The sequence below is a fragment of the Mastomys coucha genome, unplaced genomic scaffold (assembly GCF_008632895.1).
Source record: "Mastomys coucha isolate ucsf_1 unplaced genomic scaffold, UCSF_Mcou_1 pScaffold20, whole genome shotgun sequence".
Classification (NCBI taxonomy): Eukaryota; Metazoa; Chordata; class Mammalia; order Rodentia; family Muridae; genus Mastomys; species Mastomys coucha.
In genome coordinates, this window is record NW_022196903.1 from 117,592,729 (window position 1) to 117,610,427 (window position 17,699).

General features: G+C 50.5%; 3 protein-coding genes and 1 non-coding gene across 5 annotated transcripts in view; 2 read left to right on the forward strand and 2 right to left on the reverse strand.

Moving 5' to 3' along the window:
- Window positions 1–174: 174 nt before the first annotated feature.
- Emg1 (EMG1 N1-specific pseudouridine methyltransferase) lies at window positions 175–7,607 on the reverse strand. Its single transcript, XM_031383348.1, has 6 exons — window positions 7,233–7,607; window positions 1,570–1,671; window positions 1,347–1,488; window positions 975–1,033; window positions 756–905; window positions 175–453 (listed from the first exon to the last, which is right to left on the reverse strand). The coding sequence occupies exons 1-6, from the start codon at window positions 7,398–7,400 to the stop codon at window positions 340–342; spliced, it is 735 nt and encodes a 244-aa protein (XP_031239208.1). The 5' UTR covers window positions 7,401–7,607; the 3' UTR covers window positions 175–339.
- Phb2 (prohibitin 2) lies at window positions 7,573–12,222 on the forward strand. The gene is made up of 10 exons (XM_031383347.1): window positions 7,573–7,907; window positions 8,060–8,144; window positions 8,433–8,512; window positions 9,309–9,493; window positions 10,157–10,286; window positions 10,404–10,507; window positions 10,917–10,994; window positions 11,286–11,362; window positions 11,687–11,692; window positions 11,873–12,222. The coding sequence occupies exons 1-10, from the start codon at window positions 7,781–7,783 to the stop codon at window positions 11,898–11,900; spliced, it is 900 nt and encodes a 299-aa protein (XP_031239207.1). The 5' UTR covers window positions 7,573–7,780; the 3' UTR covers window positions 11,901–12,222.
- On the forward strand, window positions 10,576–10,836 carry LOC116100216. The gene has a single exon (XR_004122538.1). It is a non-coding gene; the product is annotated as a small nucleolar RNA U89 (small nucleolar RNA).
- Window positions 12,223–15,983: 3,761 nt separating the features above from the next.
- The window catches only part of Ptpn6 (protein tyrosine phosphatase non-receptor type 6), a 19,929-nt gene continuing 18,213 nt past the window's right edge, over window positions 15,984–17,699 (reverse strand). For both annotated transcript variants that reach the window (XM_031383356.1, XM_031383357.1), the window contains exons 12-16: window positions 17,270–17,337; window positions 17,023–17,174; window positions 16,834–16,925; window positions 16,350–16,492; window positions 15,984–16,174 (exon numbers count right to left, since the gene is read on the reverse strand). In XM_031383356.1, the coding sequence (XP_031239216.1) occupies window positions 16,378–16,492; window positions 16,834–16,925; window positions 17,023–17,174; window positions 17,270–17,337 (427 nt within the window). In that variant the 3' untranslated portion in view covers window positions 15,984–16,174; window positions 16,350–16,377. The remainder of the gene's footprint in view (window positions 16,175–16,349; window positions 16,493–16,833; window positions 16,926–17,022; window positions 17,175–17,269; window positions 17,338–17,699) is intronic.

The following is a 17,699-nucleotide window of genomic DNA, read 5'->3' on the forward strand; positions in this document are numbered from 1 at the left end:
ACTGCTTTCTTTCATACATACTCTCCATGCTTGCTAAAGCTGAGGTCATCAGGGTCTCTCCTTGAGAGCCACAGAAATCTAGGAAACCGTCAAAGTCTGGAACACCAGAATCCCAAGGGGAACAGTTTACACAACCATGTACTGCTGAGTTTAAGAACCCTCAAAACAATCAGGTCTGAAAAAAGACAAAATAAAACTCTTTATAGGAAAAACAGAAAACAAATATACAGTGTTGGCTCCCCCACTCTGCCGTCTTGGTACAGAAGATCTTCCAGCAGATCTTAGGAGCCGAAAGACAAATCGCCAAGAGTCCTGTCTGAGAACCAGGCGCCGCTGTTCTCAAATGATGCCCCATACTTCTTCAAAAGCTGTGGTAACTTTAGCACAGGTAAGCGCAGCAGAGAGTGGATAGTTGCTGATGGACACCATCTTTTCTGTGTACTCCACACTGACCTGAGGAGACAGATCCAGTCAGGCAACCCTATCCTGTAGCAGGCTCAGGGTAGAAAAGCATGGGGGAGCTAATGGCAACAGCGGTGTCATTCATACCCAACTTGTACAAAAGCTGCCCACCTTAGCTGTCTATGTGAGACAGGCGAGCCCTCAAAGAGTGAATGCTGGGCAGGAATGCAGCTACTGCCTGTCTCATACTTCCCCAGTTGTAAGAACGGGATTTTCAAAATGCCAACTACTGGTGGAACCCTGCACAGAGCTTCAGCTCCACCAAGAACCTAAGTACACAGCCCAGACTATACCTTGCCATGGGCAAAGGCCCCCACCACGAAAACAACTGGGTCACTACTGGGCACCAACTCTCGAATATCACTGACGTCTTCAACAGAAAAGGAAGTGCCAATTTTCATACAGCCAACTGGGAAGTGGTCGGACACTGGATTCTTAATTACCTAAAGACAAGCAGAGGAGTCAGCCCCAGAACTGGCCCCAGAACCTACCAACAGGTTTTTCCAGCTTACCTTCAAAAGCTTCTGAGGGCCGTCAGCTGCTCGAACACTCAGTTTGTGTAAAAGCTGAACTAGGGGGGAAAAGAGAGTTCAGAAGTGGGAAGAGACTACGTTCTGCCCACTGATCTAAGCTGGGGAAGCTGGGCTGTGTATCCTTTTCATCACATAACATTAATGTCATTAATACCACTGACAAGCTCAGACAGCTTTCCCCTCACAGAGACTTCAGAGAGCAGGGGAGCTGACTTTCCATGGACATGGAGAAATACCAGGTCCCTGTCCTGCCAGTCATCCCCAACCACTGAAGGACTGAGTGTGTGATTCTCCCATTTCCTCTCTTTACTTTGTCAGTTCATTCAGAACTTAAGTCCTAAGGCTTCTCACCCATGAGACCACAAAATCGGTCAAAGGTTCTAGGGATTCGAGTCTGGGGGTTCACTTCAATCAGCACGTTCTTCTGTGTGTGGATATAAACCTGTAGCAAGCCAGCTCGGTTCAGGGGGCTGTCCATGAGCATCAGCAAGCTCTGAGATAGGAAGATAGAAAGACACAGTGAAGCCTGAGAACCAGCATTTGCTCAGAGGGTCATTAGCTCTGCCCCAGTTACCTGGTGGGTGATGTCTGGCCTGACTTCCCCTGGGTCCCGTCCATTCTTCAACAGCATGGACTTGTGCTTGTCGCAGTTGAGGAGCTCATAAGTTTTCCCTACCTGCAGAACAGAACATGATGAGGACAACGGAAAGCCCATCACCTAAGCCACTCTAGACCTTGTGGTATGTTCACAGTTACACACAGGATAATTACCTTACACAATAAAGGAGGGGCACGAGTCATGCCACATTTAGCTTTTAAGGCCTATGGCTATCAGTCGAAGTCACCAAAGTTCTAGAATCAGATAAGAGTTCTTGAGCAAAACTAGTCTCAAAAGCAGTATGTATACACTGAGGAAAATGCCAGCCTAGGATATAGCAAGCCCCTGCTGCCTCAATCAAAACTTGATATAAGCAAACCATTGAGAAAAAGCAGGTGGAGAGCAGCTCGGCGTCAGAGGGCTTGGCAGAGCCTGACTTCAATCCCCAGCACTACAAAATGAACACATGAAAAGTGGGAATAGGGGAGGCACCGGAGGGCCAGGATTACACATGACACTGCCTTGTAACCCAAGAATCCGCACAAGCAAAGAGCCAAAGATGTAGTGTCCAAAAAATGTGACACCATAAACAGCAAGTGGTGGCTACTGGGGTCTGCACTCTGAAATAACTGTCATTTGCAACTTCAAATCTCAGGGGACATTAGGATGATCAGTAAGAGTCTCAACCTGACTAGAGAGATAGCTCAGCAGATAAAGGTACTTGCCACTAACCCTAAAGATCTGAGTTCAATTCCCATGGTTCACGTGGTGAAAGGAAGGAACCAACAAGCTCTCCTTTGACCGTCATGCATGCCCAAGTATATACACACACCTGCCACACAAAGGAACAGGGTAACAAGGCCTTTGATATGGGTCAGTAGGTAAAGGCACTAGTTGCCAAGCCTGACCTGACATCACTCCCAGAACGCACATGGTAGAAGAAACCCCACCCCCCACCTCAGGTTGTTAGGGAGGTTTTTGTAAACTTAAAGACATATTATTATACACAAACATGAGTTTTTTGTTTGTTTGTTTTTTTAAGATTTATTTTATGTATGTGAGTACACTTTGCTCTCTTCAGACACACCAGAAGAGAGCATCAGATCTCATTACAGGTGGTTGTGAGCCACCATGTAGTTGCTGGGATTGAACTCAGGACCTTTGGAAGAGCAGTCAATGCTCTTAACCAATGAGCCATCTCTCTAGCCCCCACACATGGGTTTTTAAAGTCTGTATCACCAGAACTTTTTATGTCTAGAGACAAAGTGACAATTCACGTTTCAAAATATTTGGGGGATATAATTTTGGGGATTAACCAAATAATTCAAACAATGTCAGAGGCCAGAAAAATGTCAGTAGTTAAGAGATATTTCTCTTTCAGAGGACCTGGATTTCATTTCCCATCATCCACGTCAGGTGGCCTATAACTCCATCTCCAGGGGAACCCAAAAACTCTAGCCTCCAAAAGCATCCAAATGCATGCGGTACACACACATACACATGCATAATTACAAATAAAGATTGTATCATTTAATCTTATGTGCATGTGTGCCTGCATGTATGTCTGTGCACTCTATGTATGTAGTACCAGTGGAGGCACGAGAGGGCACGAGATCCCCTGAAACTGGAGTTACGGTTGTGAGCCAACATGTGGGTATTGGGAATTGAACCTGTTCCTCTGCAAGAGCAGCCAGTGCTCTTAACATTTCTCCAGTCCCACATAAATCTTATTTTTTAAAAAACGTCAGAGTAGGAGCTGGAGATGGCTCAGTGGTTGCGAGCACCACTGTGCTTGTTCTCGCAGAGGCCGAGGTGTAGTTCCCAGCACCCACATGGTGATTCAAAACCACCCAGAACTCAGCTCCAGACAAGTGGCCTGCTCAGCTACCAGCACACGTGCTATACACAAATTCATGCAGGCAGCACATACATAAACATAAGCAAAAATAAATCTTAAAAAGAATGTCAGAGTAAAGCACATGGTCAAAAACTAAGTCCTTTGGACACCCTTAACTGTAAAAGAAAATGAACTTCTGGAATGATTCAATTTCAACCCATTAGTAAGATAAAAGTGGAGATTTTGTGCTTTTAATTTAAGATTTACTTAATTTTACATGTATGAGTATTTAGCCTGTACATATACATATGACATATGCATTGTGTGCATGCCCAGTGCCTATAGAAGACAAAGGAAGCATTGGATCCTGTGGAACTAGAATGACGTGGCTGTGAGCCAGCATGTGGAAGGAACCACAATAGAAAACATCAAAGTGCTGCACTTAAAGCAGTGGGGATAGTGGTTTGCGAAACCTGAGTTTGTGCACTGATCTGAAACTACAAACTGGAATGACCAGAACGAAACCATTGACAGCAGGTCTCAACAGTTCTTAGAAGTTACTAAAGAAACAGAAGAAAGTTCGAGATCTCATACTCTGTCCTCATAGAAACAGTAAACAATCTGGAGTCTACAAACTGAAAAACAGAAATGGCTCATTAATAGAGCAGGAAATATACAGGTGGCATTACTCCACTGTCACCTCTATACTTCCACTTCTGAGTGCGTGCGTGTCTGTGTGTGGAGGTACAATGTGCTTACATGTGAGGGCCAGAGGTTGATGTCTGGTGTCTTCCTCCATCGCTCTGATTTTCTAACATAAGAGTTCCTCACTTAACCTAGGCGTGCTGAGTCAGCTAGGCTGGCAGGCCATCAACGCTACAGACTCACCTGTCTCTCCGATGCTGGGATTACAAACTGGGCTGGGCACCCACCCCCCTCTTTCCTTCCTCAAACTCAGAGATCTACTTCCCCATCTGTCTCACAGTGCTGGGATTAAAAGCATGCCTAGCATAGCCTGGGCTTCCTACATAGGTGCTGGGCTAGAACACAGGTCCCCATGTTTGTGGAGTGCATGGCAAGCCCTCCACTAAGCCATCTTCTCAGTCCATGATGTACAGTTCCTTAGGCTAAGTGCCTGGCTGTGGTGGCACACGCCTTTAATTTGAGCAGAGGCAGGCGGATCTCTGTGAGTTCAAAGCCAGCCTGATCTGCAAAGCAAGTTAAAGAACAGCTAGGACTGTTACTCAGAGAAACCCTGTCTGAAGAAAAAAAAAGGAAGCGGCATTGTAAGTTGGATGTGGGAGCTCACACCTGTACTCCCAGTGTTTAGGAGCCCACCAAGTGCCAGGCCAGTATGAGGTATAGGGCAAGACCCCATCTCAAAAAGTAAAATAGATCAGCAACAGATACTCAATGAGCAGAAGATCCTCTCTCCTTTGGGTGCTTCAGCGAAACATGAGTCTGCCTTAGCCTTTCACACTTGTGGCCACTTTAAGGAAATGTTCCTTCACTTTGGCCCAGCAAAACACCAGCCAACTGACTTTCCAAAGAACCCTTAAGTTTCCACTTGAGCAGATGCCAGATATATATGCACATATGTGTGTACACACATATGTGTATTACACACACGTATATAGCTATATACGTATTTTTTTTTAATCTTATGGGTATAAATGTCTTGCCTGAGTGTATAGCTGTGCATCACAAGGGTGCAGAGCCTGTGGACGCCAAGGGGTCATCAGATCCCCTGAAACTGAACTTACAGACAACTGGGAGCCATACTGTGGGTGGTGGGAACCAAACTAGGTCCTATCCAAGAGCATGTGCTCCTAACTGATGTCTCTCCAGCCCTGGGCTAGAAGTTTTAACATAACATCTGACTTCTCAGCAAGTAAGCTGGAATAAGTGATACTAACTTATTTCAAGTAGCAGATAATATCCTAAACAAAGAGATGAACTCCTTTACTCCTTCCAACATTATAGTTAAGTGAACTGATTTGCCTACTCAGAAAACTGGTATATAGAAGGAATATACTGTATCTACTTTCTGAAACATGGATACTGGGGAGGCTTCCACGTTTGCAAATTACCATTATCACGGGATTCCTAGTCTGATAATGTCAAAATTAACACTCAAAGAGTTGATAGGCAGCTGCTAGGTGCAGTCTATGCCTTTAATCCCAGCACTCAGGAGGCAGAGACAGGCAGATACCAATGAGTTCCAGGCCAGCCAGAGCTACAAAGTGAGACCCTGTCAACAACAATAATAAATGATGACAATAAGGGCTGGATAGATAAGCAGTTAGGTGCTCAGCAGTTAATAGCACTGGCTGCTCTTCCTGGGGACTCGGGTTCGAGTCTCAGACCTGACATAGCAGCTCACAACTGTCTGTAATTCCAGTTCCAGGGGATCTGGCATCCTACGGCGATATCCATTAAGGCAAAACAGCAATGCATGGAAGAAAAAGAAACAAACCTTTAGACAATAACGGCGAAGATTGATGACAGACAATCACTGAGGGAGAAATAGATAAAAGCCAGTAGTTAGGATGGAAATAACAACTGACTACAGAAAATTTAAAATCTGATTAACTGATCACTTAATAAAAAATAGAAGGGGAGAACACAGAAGAGATGGCTCAGTGGTTAAGAGCACTGACTGCTCTTCCAGAGGTCCTGAGTTCAAATTCCAGCAACCACATGGTGACTCACAACCATCTGTAATGGGATCTGATGCACTCTTCTGGTGTGTGGCTGAAGACAGGTACAGTGTACTCAGAAAGAAAAAAAAGGCGAGGGGAAAAAAGTAGAGGGGGAGAAAAAGTTTTCTATTTTAATAAAGTATACATCTAAAATAGATGGGTAAGACTCTCACCTCGGAAACACTACTTCTAAAGGACTGTCAATACAGATCCTGCGTGGCTTAGTTAAGTAAGATATACAACCACTTTACAAATCGAGAGCAAACTTGTTTTCCAACAGTTACTAGGAAGGGGCTAAGGACCAAATTTAAATCCAGGTCAGGCCTGCCATGGTGAAATTCACCTATAAATATCCTAATAATTAGGAGGCTGAAAGTGGAGAATTCCAGGCCAACCTGGACTGCTTTCCAAGACTGACTAAAACCAACCACCCAGTGGGGTTGGGAGTGGGGGAGAGGGGGAGGGAGAAGACAAAACAGAGAAACTGAGGGGGGTCGGGGGTTGGGAGGGAGAAAGCTAAGGCATAAGAAAGAAGGAAGGAGGGGGCTGGAGAGATGGCACTGCGGTTATGACAAAGCCTTCTTGTAGAGGACCCAAGTTAAGCTCCTAGCACCCACATGAGGTGGCTCACAGTCACATGCAGACTTGCATGCATAAATAAAGATAAAATGAATATTTAAGGGGGGTATAAAAGCAAGGACGAAGGCTTCTTCGAGACGTACTCCAGAATAGGTAAATACAGAACAAGCTGACAGTTGAAACCCTTTTAACAAAATAAAACATCAAGTCCTTAGTACTAAAAGGCCGGGGAAGTCACTGGCCTTTGTAAATTTGGGCAACCTCAATAGACAATGCTTCCCTCATTTTGCATTTTATATCACAGACTCCCCTAATAAACCAACTAAAAGCAAGATGAGGGCTGAAATGAGAGTTAAGAGCAAAAGAAAACACTTGCCAACCCAGGATGTGAACAGCCTGCAAAACTAGGTCATCCTTCCAAAGCAAACTTGACGGCTCCGTTTTCCCATCCACTCTGTGCCTAGTCCCCACAGAATCTGATCCATCAATTCGCTACCTCCACACTCACTGTTCAAAACTACCTTGACTGTCTCCAGACTGGCCCCTTCCAACACCACAATGAGCCTACGGCCTCCGCACTTGCTTCCTACACCCAGCCGGGGCCTCTTAGGCGGCGCAGTGTCCCAGTCCTGGTCCTGCACCGAAAAACGTCGCTCACGAGGTTGGAAGCCACCACTGGTCGCAGCCATCTTGTAAGCCGACCGGAAGTTGCGCTGACGTCCTTAAGCTAGAACTTCCCGTCCGTCCTCACAGCAAACTTCCTTCCAGCTGCCATTTTGAAAGAGGGCGCTTTGAAAATGGCGATGCCTGTACGGAAGCCTCTCTAGCAGGGCCCATCTCCAAAAGAGGCGGGACTTCCGGACGCGCCTTTCCTGTGCGCGGGGTTCGGGTCCGCCTAGGCCGAGGGGGGCGGGTTCGAGGGGGGGCGCACTTCCGGTGCCCTTCCTCCCGCGAGCTCTAAGGCCGCCCATCCTCGTGTGCAAGGCGAGCTCTGTAAACTGGAGTGGGGGAGAAGCTGGCGGGCACCCCCTCCTGACCGCTGGTGCCGCCGCCTTCAGGAGGAGCAGACATGGCCCAGAACTTGAAGGACTTAGCGGGACGCCTGCCCGCCGGGCCTCGGGGCATGGGCACGGCGCTGAAGCTGCTGCTGGGGGCCGGGGCGGTGGCCTACGGCGTCCGCGAATCCGTGTTCACCGGTGAGCAACCTCCTTCCGCCGGCCGGCCGGACCTCGCGGTCCCCAGACCCACTGTCCTGCCTCCCCAGGTGTCCGCGCCTCCCTGCTCCCTCATCCCCGTGCCACCTACTCTGACCATCAGCCTGTCCTGACTCCCACCCCTCTCTCCACAGTGGAAGGTGGCCATAGAGCCATCTTCTTTAATCGTATTGGTGGCGTGCAGCAGGACACGATCCTGGCCGAAGGCCTTCACTTCAGGTAATGGCGGGCAGAGCGAACAAGGCCCTGACCCTTCACCCTTGACGGCCGTGGCCAGACTAAACAGAATTCGGTCCTGCTTTTTCCCTTCCTCACTCCTACTCGTAAGGACAGTGGCTGCTCCGAAAACTCCAGCAATGCAGAAAGGGCTGTTCTCGACAGGGAAAAAGAGTCCTTGTCTGTGGTTGTGGGGAGGAACAGGCCCGAGGACGCGTGGTGATGGGAAACTGGTGAAAAGTCCATGAAACTGCAGTTTCCCAACTCCTGTCCCTGACCCCTCCTCTCCAGGATCCCCTGGTTCCAGTACCCCATCATTTATGACATTCGGGCCAGACCTCGAAAGATCTCCTCTCCCACAGGCTCCAAAGGTAAATGTGGGCAACTGGGAGCTGCGTGGCACGTGGGGAAACAAAGGTAAAGTGAGCCTGGCGAGGCTGCCAGAAATAATGGTGTTTCTGAGGTCTTGGTTTCTGCAGAAGAGCCATGTCTCATGGCTCCAAAACCGTACATTCCAGTGCTACAGTGCTAGGTAGGCGTGCACGTTTTAACGTTTCCTTCTGCCTAGCATAAGTGGAATAAGTTGCCTTTCTTCCTTGCTGCCTAGATCCAAGCCTATTTCTTAAGGCCTTTTTTCTGTTGACTTGTTGGTTACAGCCACGGTCCACCTTGCTCTGGAGAAAGTGCCCCCACTTGTCACTAGCTGTTTCCCTGTAGACCGTACTTAGAAGTATGAGATTCCCCAGGCCTCGGCCTCATTCCCATGTGCACACCGAGGCAGATAGCCCCACAGAAACGTGCTGCTTTGACCTGTGTGCGGTTTATCTGTTTGCTAAGCAGTTGGTGTTGGAGATAAGCCACAATCCTGGTTCTCGAGTCCCTAATGGCTAGGGGGAAATCTAAGATTGTGCTGCTTGTTGGAATCCACTTTGGAGGAGTAGCAATAAAAATATGTCTTTACTAGTGGAAGGTTCATAGGAAAGATTCCATAGTCGACAAGGGTCTGTCTTGCCCATGTTGTCCACGTGCATTGTGTTAACTAGATTGTCTTCCAGAGGACTGCTCGGCTGTACAGTAACACTAGGCATGGTGGGAAGCACTCATAGGAGAAAGTGCTTGGAAACTGGGAATTTGGCCTTAACTGACCACTGCTGACCTCTCCCTCAGACCTGCAGATGGTGAACATCTCCCTGCGTGTGCTATCTCGACCCAATGCCCAGGAGCTGCCCAGCATGTACCAGCGCCTAGGGCTAGACTATGAAGAGCGAGTGCTGCCGTCCATTGTCAATGAGGTGCTCAAGAGTGTGGTGGCCAAGTTCAATGCCTCGCAGCTGATTACCCAGCGGGCTCAGGTCTGATTCCTGTCACTGTCTGTGTGTCCGCAGCCTGTCTCTCCTTGGTCAGGGTTACTGGGTATTAAAAAAAGGTATTTCGGGATGAGGTGGGATGGATCTGTATTTCAGTTGATGAGTGCTTGCCTAGCATGCACAACAAGCCCTGGTTTTATTCCCAAGCATTATTTAAACCAGGTGTGGCACATGCCTGTAATCCTAGCACTCGAGAGGTGGAAGCAAGAGGATCAAGGTTATCCTTGGCTGCGTGGCCAGCTGGACTGTGTGGGAAAGCTGTACTGTGACTGTGGGAAATAAGGAGAAAAACAGTAGAACCTGATGCCAGTTGACCCTAAGAAGGAAGCATAGTGGAGAACAGTGGCAGTATAATCTTACATCGCTAAAGGTCTTTCCTCAATTGACAGAAAACTAAGGAGATGCATAAATTGAAAAGAAGAGATTAGGTCTCAGCGCGACACAGGGCAGTCTGGTGCTACCTAGGCTGTCACATGAAGAAATGGAACCAAGTTTTTTTCTAGTGAATGTTTGAGGATTTAAGTGGTGGGTTTGCTGCCTGTACTCAGGAGCTCTGGTGTTCAGATGGTTACAGCAGTGCTGCCTTCCTTCCAGTTCTCTGATCCCCTCAAACCAAACCTCCCTTCCCCTCCCGACCCTTGCTCCCAGGTGTCCCTGTTGATCCGAAGAGAGCTGACAGAGCGTGCCAAGGACTTCAGCCTCATCCTGGATGATGTAGCTATCACAGAGCTGAGCTTCAGCCGAGAGTACACAGCTGCCGTAGAAGCCAAACAAGTGGGTAAGTCCGTGGAGGCAGGCATCGGTCGGTGGGCTTCTGGAGATTGGAAAAGGTGGGCTGTATGTGCTTGGGCTTCTTACACCTCACAGTAGTAACATCAGTTCACTTATGCCACAGCCCAGCAGGAAGCCCAGCGGGCCCAGTTTTTGGTGGAGAAAGCAAAGCAGGAACAACGACAGAAGATTGTGCAGGCTGAGGGGGAGGCAGAGGCTGCCAAGATGATATCCTTGTATTGAACAGAGCTTGGCCTCACCCCTGGGACACCCTGTTTCCCATCTTCCACCATGGGCAGGTTGATGAGACTAAGGCGAATGCGACTTGGCCTACTGACTCTTGGCTTGGGGGGTTGGGAGGGAGGACAACTGGTAAGATCTGAAATCTTGGTGGGGGTACCTGAGGCCTGACTCCCTGCTGTAAGGCCAGATCAACAGCACTGCTGGCCTTGCCTTTGTGTCAGCTGCCACCACAGTACTGGCAGCATCCTATAGGGAGGCCCACAAGGGGTAGCCAAAGTGTGAGTAGCCATGTGAGCGCAACCTTGATTCTGACAGCCCAGAGGACTTGGGGGGAGGAGGGGGGACGCCACAGATATAACCTGGCCCAGAAGAACCCTTAACCCTGTCTGCTCACCTTGGAGAAGCACTGAGCAAGAATCCTGGCTACATCAAGCTCCGAAAGATCCGGGCCGCCCAGAACATCTCTAAGACGGTGAGTGGGAGGCTTCGCTATCCAAGGGCTGCTGGTTGAGGTTGAAAGTGTTTGGCTACGCAGTCACACCATGGCATTGGAACTGGCTTGAGTCTCTACTTAAACAGTGTCCTTGGGCACCCTTCCGCAGTGCTCCCCAGGTTTTGTGTTTATGGCTGTCACAGAGCTATGACACCAAGGCTTCTCATGTCCAGATCTTTGTTACAGGCAGGAGCCTGTTCTCTTACTGGGCCCTTCCACTGCATCTCTGACCTGAGGTGTCTGCTAATGCATCTATTCCATACCCTGTAGATTGCCACGTCACAGAACCGAATCTATCTCACAGCTGACAACCTTGTGCTGAATCTACAGGATGAAAGTTTCACTCGGTAAGAGACCCCACTACACAGCAAGCAAAGCACCTATACCTGTCTGCTGCCCTGGACTCAGTCACCAGGGCCCTTGGCAGTTCCTACCTTGCATCTTCTAGGACTGACTTTATAAAGCAAAGCAGGATGTCTTGTGGGAAAGGCACTTTATAAGTATTTAAATGAGAACTTGAACACAGCTATGTTGTTGGGACCACATATTGTTGAAGTCTTCACCCCTCACCGGGGAGCAGGGGGGTCTAGAGCGGCTGGGCCTGCAGCTGACTAATCACTTATTTCTCTTCTCACATATTTCCTGCTCACTTCATGGCATGCTGGCTACAGGGGAAGGTAAGTGACTGCCTCATCGCTATGGGGTCCTGGGTGCCATCTGCTTCCTGGACCTCCTCCCACACCTCCCTTTTCTCCCCAAAGTCAGGCCTTCATTTAGGAAGAAGGGATGGTTTGGGTTGTTCTGCACCTCACACTTACATCCCCAGTAATATTAGGACTATTTCCTTTGTTCTACAGTGACAGCCTCATCAAGGGTAAGAAATGAGTGTGGACATCAAGAACCCCACCACCAGAGAAACTGGTGCACTTCTCCAGCTGGAGCCAGCTCGGGGGTCAAGCACACCCCACCCTGACCCAAGCATCATGTGACAGATTCTTCTGTATCTGACCTCTTGGATTAAGGAAGACTGAAGACCAGCCCTTTCAGAGGGTTTTTTTTCCTCCTTCCTGTATTGGCTGGGAAGGGGGGGATGGGACAGTGTGATTTCTCCATGATTTCCTATAGTGTTGTCCCTCTCCCAGAATGGGGGGAGATAACCACCATGCCAGGAATATTCAATAAAATTTTTATTACTTAAAGCTGAAAATTTTGCATCTGAGTGTGTAGGTAGATTGCACAAAGACAGTTGGTCACGCATGCACCCTGGGTGTCTGCCAGCAGAGGGCACAGCAGTCTGGCCTGTGGCATTCTGACTGCTGCGGGCCTCCTCAAAACAGGACCTAAGCTGGGAGCAGCCCATCTCAAGCCCAACTACACCCTTCACCCCGCCCTCCCTCAGGTCTGCCGAATGAACCCGCAGACTTAATAACATCTTAAAAGCTGGAGCAGCTGTGGCTTTGCTGAGCCAAACTAAAACCGTGATGGCCCAGGGGAGCTGCTTCCTTGGTAACCAGTTTCTGGGTAGCTGGGGAGATGGCGTGTTCCTCCCGAGGGCGTCAGGGTCCCGGAGCCCCAGTGTGCTGTTACATTAGTCACCAGGTACGAAGAGCAATTTGCACTGAAGGTTCTCCCTGTGGAGAGCCCAACTCAACCAGAGCCTGTTTTCCACAGATTACCTTTCTTCTGAGGACCCTGAGTCTCAAGTACTGAGGAAATCAAACCATTGCTCAGCCGTGCTTCCCTAGAAGGGACTGCCATGTTTTTCTCGTCTGGGTAGACAAGAAACGTGGAACCATAAAACAGTGCCATAGGGGAAGAGGTGAACCTGACTGGGTTAGAGGGTGCAGTAAAAGCTTCAGCTCCCTGGGTTCTGAGAGGAAGTAGGTCTCTCCTGAGGTCTAGGAAACCTAAGATAGAGCGGCCAATGGACCTGAATCATATCCCGAGTTCCCCATTGACGTTCACAGTCCCGGGGTGAAAAGACAATGGGAGTGCCCCCGGGACTAAATGTGTTTCCAAATCTTGCCGCTGTTCTGAAGGCAGCCATTTTGTCTCTTTCTCATTGTTCCCCTTTGCCAAGTGATTCACAGGCACACCCCATCTAGAAGGTTAAAGGTCAGAGGCTGTTGGTCTGGAGGCCTCAGTGGTCTTCAAGGCTCCAAGGTCACTGCTGAGGGAACTGACCCGGGGGCCATCTTTACCAGACAGTGTTAGGAGCTTCGTACATCAACCATCCAACACTGCACTGGAAGATGGGCCCAGAGTCAGCCAACACAAATTCATCTACCGCTGATCAAGCGCTAGAGGGAAGCCGCTGACGGCTGACTGACTGAGGCCTCTTGAGTGCGTAGACAGTCCCCAGGCCAAGGTCTGCTTCTAGTAGGTTCTGGATCTACCAGATGACAAATCACACTGGGTTGGAGGAGGGGCTGGGGCCATTGTGTTCTTCCAGTGGGCAACCAGCCAACCCGAGAGCCACTTCTGCAACACCTTGAACTCGGAAGAAGGGGCTTTCGGCACATGTGTGGGAGGAATGGGTTTGCTGCCAGATAAAAGGCCTAAAGCAATGGACGCGCAATGGACGCCGATGACACAGGGACAGGGGCCTCCATCATTACCCGGCAGTATTAGAGACTCCCAAGCAGCACCCAAACACTGCTGGGTAAGACGAGGGCCCCTACCCAACCAGTCCACCTTCAAGATCAGCCCTGGCTAAGCCCAAGGCCCTGAGGAGAAGCGGCAGATCTCTTGCTCCCATCCCCCACCTCCGCGTCACTTGGGACACTTCCGGGAGTGCGTTGCTGCTCCCCACCAGGCGTACCCTGAGTCGCCCATCACTGAGGCCAAAACTAGCTTTCAGCAGACCCCCGCCCCCAGCCTCTACTGTCCGCCTGCGAGCCAGTCCCCCTACCATTCCACGGCCTGTCCCTGCCCCCAACACAACAATTTACTGCGTTCTACGGTTCCTAGCGCAGTCCCAGGACCCCCTTGATCGGTGGCCTTTACCTGGCACCAGACCCGCCTGACCCCTAAAGTGGTGCAGAAGAAAGAACGGGGTAACAGCGCCCCGGACTCAGCCGCCTACAGCCAGCTTGGCCTCCACTCTTCGTCTTCCTTCTTCACCTGCCGGGCAGCACAGGCGCCTTACCTGGGCCCCGCCCGCCTCTGCCCTGCGCACAGGTGTGTCCTCCTGCCATAGGCTGCCCCCCTCTCCGCCTTAACTCCTTCCCTCCCAGCACCAGCCCTGGGCACCTCCTCTTGAGGCCTGGCCACCCCGCCAGGCCTCCCGCCCTTTCTGGCCGCCTTTCTTCTCCTACCTAAGTCTTTCCCTGTTTCTAAAGGAATAAAGAGAGAGGCCATCTTTGGATCCCCTTCCAGCGGCTCCTTCCCCAAGCTAAAAAACCCTCTTCCCTGAGGCCTCTCCAACCGTGCCCTCAGCCAGAGTCAGAGGATCATCCCTGAGGTCAGTGTGGGGTCAGCTAGGCAGGCATAATTGGTCTGTGTCCCTGTCCAGGACTCAGACAGAGTTGGGCAACCCCTTGAGAACTGGGAAGGGAGGAAGCCCCACCAGACCTGTAGATCTCGGATCTTTGGTTTCACCCTGAGGTTGCTGTGCCTGTCCCGGCCCAAAGGCCTCCCTTCCTGAAACTCCTGGCCCTACCGCAGCTAAACCAGGAGGGACGGTCCTTGCAACCCACCTCTGAGCAGCAGAGCCCTTTTCTCAGCTGGCCCTCAAAGAATTAGTCCGAGGCAGTTAGAGGACTAGGTCCTGCCTTTGTGCTTCTGTGTTGCTGGGAGAGGGGCCCTGCAGGCACACAGGTGATGGCCCCACCCACGCACCCCCTGGAGGGCCATAGCTCCAGGGAGCTATCGTGTTCCTCAGTCCCAAAGCTGTCCCTTTCTTCCTTGTCTTTGTTCTCTCTACTTTTCCCTTGTAATTATTTTTTGTGGACTAATTCTGGCCTGGTCTCCCAGACAGCTCCTGAGTCCTAAGTAAGATAAGCTTATCGCCTTCAACTGCTCCCAGCCTATGACCCTTAACACAGTGGGCATTTGGGTTAATCAAAGTTACCCTTGGCCTTTCCCATGCTAGGAGCCAGCTCTTCCCAAGGTATGGCTGACACAGGCAACTGACCGGGGGACTCAAGTTATAGATAAAGAACCCAATTCTAGACAAAGGGAAAGGAAGAGGGACAGAATAAGAAAATGGTCCACGAAGATGAAGGCCTCCGTAGCCCCAGTGGGATCCCCCTGTGTGTTCTGGGAACTGCAGACTAGATCAGTCCCTCCTAAAAAAAAATCTGCCTGACTGGAGCTAACAATCAACACCCAGTTGCATGGTGAATCCTTCTGGGGTGGACCCTGCTGAATCTGCCAAGTAAGGAGGACCTGGATGCTGAAGCCCAGCGGTCCCGTAACCTTGATCAAGTTAGTTTTCCGTGCCTCGGTTTTCTCCACTGTGAACTATCCAGACTGAAAGCTGGGGGTTGTAGTTCCACTGAGAGAGCTGTTCACTACCTAGCATGTAGGAGGCCCTGGGCTTTGTCCCCGGTACCACAGAAGAATAAAATAAAAACTCCAGGGCCTAGAGTTAATTCTACAGGCTCTTAACTAGGGCCTGGACCTGCTGCCAGTGTGTACTGTAGCAGTGGCGTTGTCACCAGCACTTAGTCTCTTGGTGACCCCCCCCTAGCCAGGGAAGGCAGGGGAGCCCACGTCACCCTCTGTGTAGGCTGGAGCACTTGGCTAGCATATAGGAGGCACTCGGTTTCATCCCCAGTGTGAATGAGAGAGAGAACACAGAGCAATCTAAGCCCCACGGCTGCTATGGGCATCTAGCTGTGTGAAGCCATATCCAGAACCAGGTCTATTTGACCCCAGAGGCTGAACTTTTTTTATGCAGTCACACATGACATCCCAGCCCATCCTACCCAGAGTCCCTGGATACAAGGGGCACAGAGTTGGAGGCAATACACAGTGGTCCAGGGGCTTTATTTACAAGAATAGAAGGGTCCAGCTCTCCCTGGGGACTTGCTGAGCTATATACAGATTCAGACGACCACAGTCACTTAAATTACAAGAAGATGGGGGTGGTCCTAGGGTCTGGTGTGGGCCACGGGTCTGTCCGGTGGAGGCCTCTGCAGGGATTAAGGCTGATGCTGCAGATAAAAGAGAGGAAGTGGGTCAAAGGTTGTCTGGGGCCTGGGAAGAGGATACAAGACCTAGGGACACCCTGGTAGGGTAGGGTGAAACTGTGACCGTCCCATGCACGTCTGAACTGAAGCTGGGGGAGTAGGAGGAAGGGAGAGAAAGACCATACAGAAGGGGCCGCACCATGGCCACCTGCAGACGAATGCCCAGCTCACTTCCTCTTGAGAGAACCTTTGTTCTTCTCCTTGTCTGCCGACCGCTGCTTCTTTACTTTCTCTTCCTTCTTGCTCTTGCTATGCACGTTTTCGTACACCTCCTCCTTGTGTCTGGGGTTGGGAGGGGACAGGAGGCATCTGGAGACTATGCAGGGTGACCCAAGCACCAGCAGCCCCTCCAAGACTCTCAGGAAAACAAGAGAGCCTGCTCTCCATCTGTACACTAGACCCAAATCGCCCAGGGACAGAGACGGCTTCTCACACAAGTCCATAGCACAGGCCCACATGGGGTCATAATGGGCACTTCAGGAAAAATTTAAGAACAGAGGGAAAAGGAAGAAGTTTGAACTTGAACCAGGGTTTCTCCAGCCTCCACACTAGTCCACTCCACAGAGGACAGCTAAGGCTGGGCAGGAGGGATGGATCCTGGGAAGGTAAACAGGACCACTCACTTGGATGAGGTACGGGAGGCTTTGGCGTGGGCACTCCTCACAGCGGGAGGGTAGGTGATATTCCCATACTCCGACTCCTGGCCCTTCTGGGACTGTGGGCAAAGGTGTGGTGGGAGGATGGTGGTACCAGCAGGGGACTAGGTGATGCCCACTCTCCCCTGCCACCCACCAGCCCCACTCCGGACACACTTGTATGATCTCCAGTTTCTTCTTGGTCGTTTCAATGAACTGGGCAATGGCTACATAAATAAACTTGTACTGTGCCTCGGTCTGCACCATGCCGGAGCGCTGTGCCCGTACCATCTGAATGGTCTTCTGGATGTCAATGTCACAGTCTAGCCCTGGACAAGGGCGGCAGGAGGACTTCAGGGTAGACAAAGGGCAAGGGACTGCTTGCCCTCTCTCGCACCCACACGCACTCCCCAGGACCCCTCACCCTTGGTGGAGATGCTCTCCATGAGCATGTCGATGACGATGATGGTGCCCGTGCGGCCGATGCCAGCGCTGCAGAGACAAGGTACCGCATCAGAGGCCTGGCCCTCCCCAGGAAATGGTGAGTCTCGGGGTCCACCCCAGCACTAGGCAAGGATATACAAGCTGGGGCCTGTTTTGACTCCTTTACCCTCCTTCCAAGCATCTGTCCCCCACTTCCTGCTCCACTCCTCACTCCTCCCAGATGATGGCTAACCTTGTCTCTTGAAGAAACAAGGTCCACAACCCACCGCTGCCCTGCCTTTCCTCGGGTACCTGAGGACTAACTCTTGGTGATGCTGAACCCCATTTAATCCCAGCATTTAGGAGGCAGAGGCAGGTGGATCTCTGTGAGTTCAAGGCCAGCCTATTCTATTCTACAGAGCAAGTTCCAG

Bases quoted from the DNA above. Each gene is read 5' to 3' on its own strand.
- Phb2 (XM_031383347.1), top strand. From the start codon at position 7,781: ATGGCCCAGAACTTGAAGGACTTAGCGGGACGCCTGCCCGCCGGGCCT. The intron at 7,908-8,059 runs GTGAGCAACCTC...CTCTCTCCACAG, and splicing joins CCGCGAATCCGTGTTCACCG to TGGAAGGTGGCCATAGAGCC. The intron at 8,513-9,308 runs GTAAATGTGGGC...CCTCTCCCTCAG, and splicing joins CTCTCCCACAGGCTCCAAAG to ACCTGCAGATGGTGAACATC.
- Emg1 (XM_031383348.1), bottom strand. From the start codon at position 7,400: ATGGCTGCGACCAGTGGTGGCTTCCAACCTCGTGAGCGACGTTTTTCG. The intron at 906-974 runs GTAAGCTGGAAA...GCTTGTCTTTAG, and splicing joins GCCCTCAGAAGCTTTTGAAG to GTAATTAAGAATCCAGTGTC. The intron at 454-755 runs GTATAGTCTGGG...CTGTCTCCTCAG, and splicing joins GGGCCTTTGCCCATGGCAAG to GTCAGTGTGGAGTACACAGA.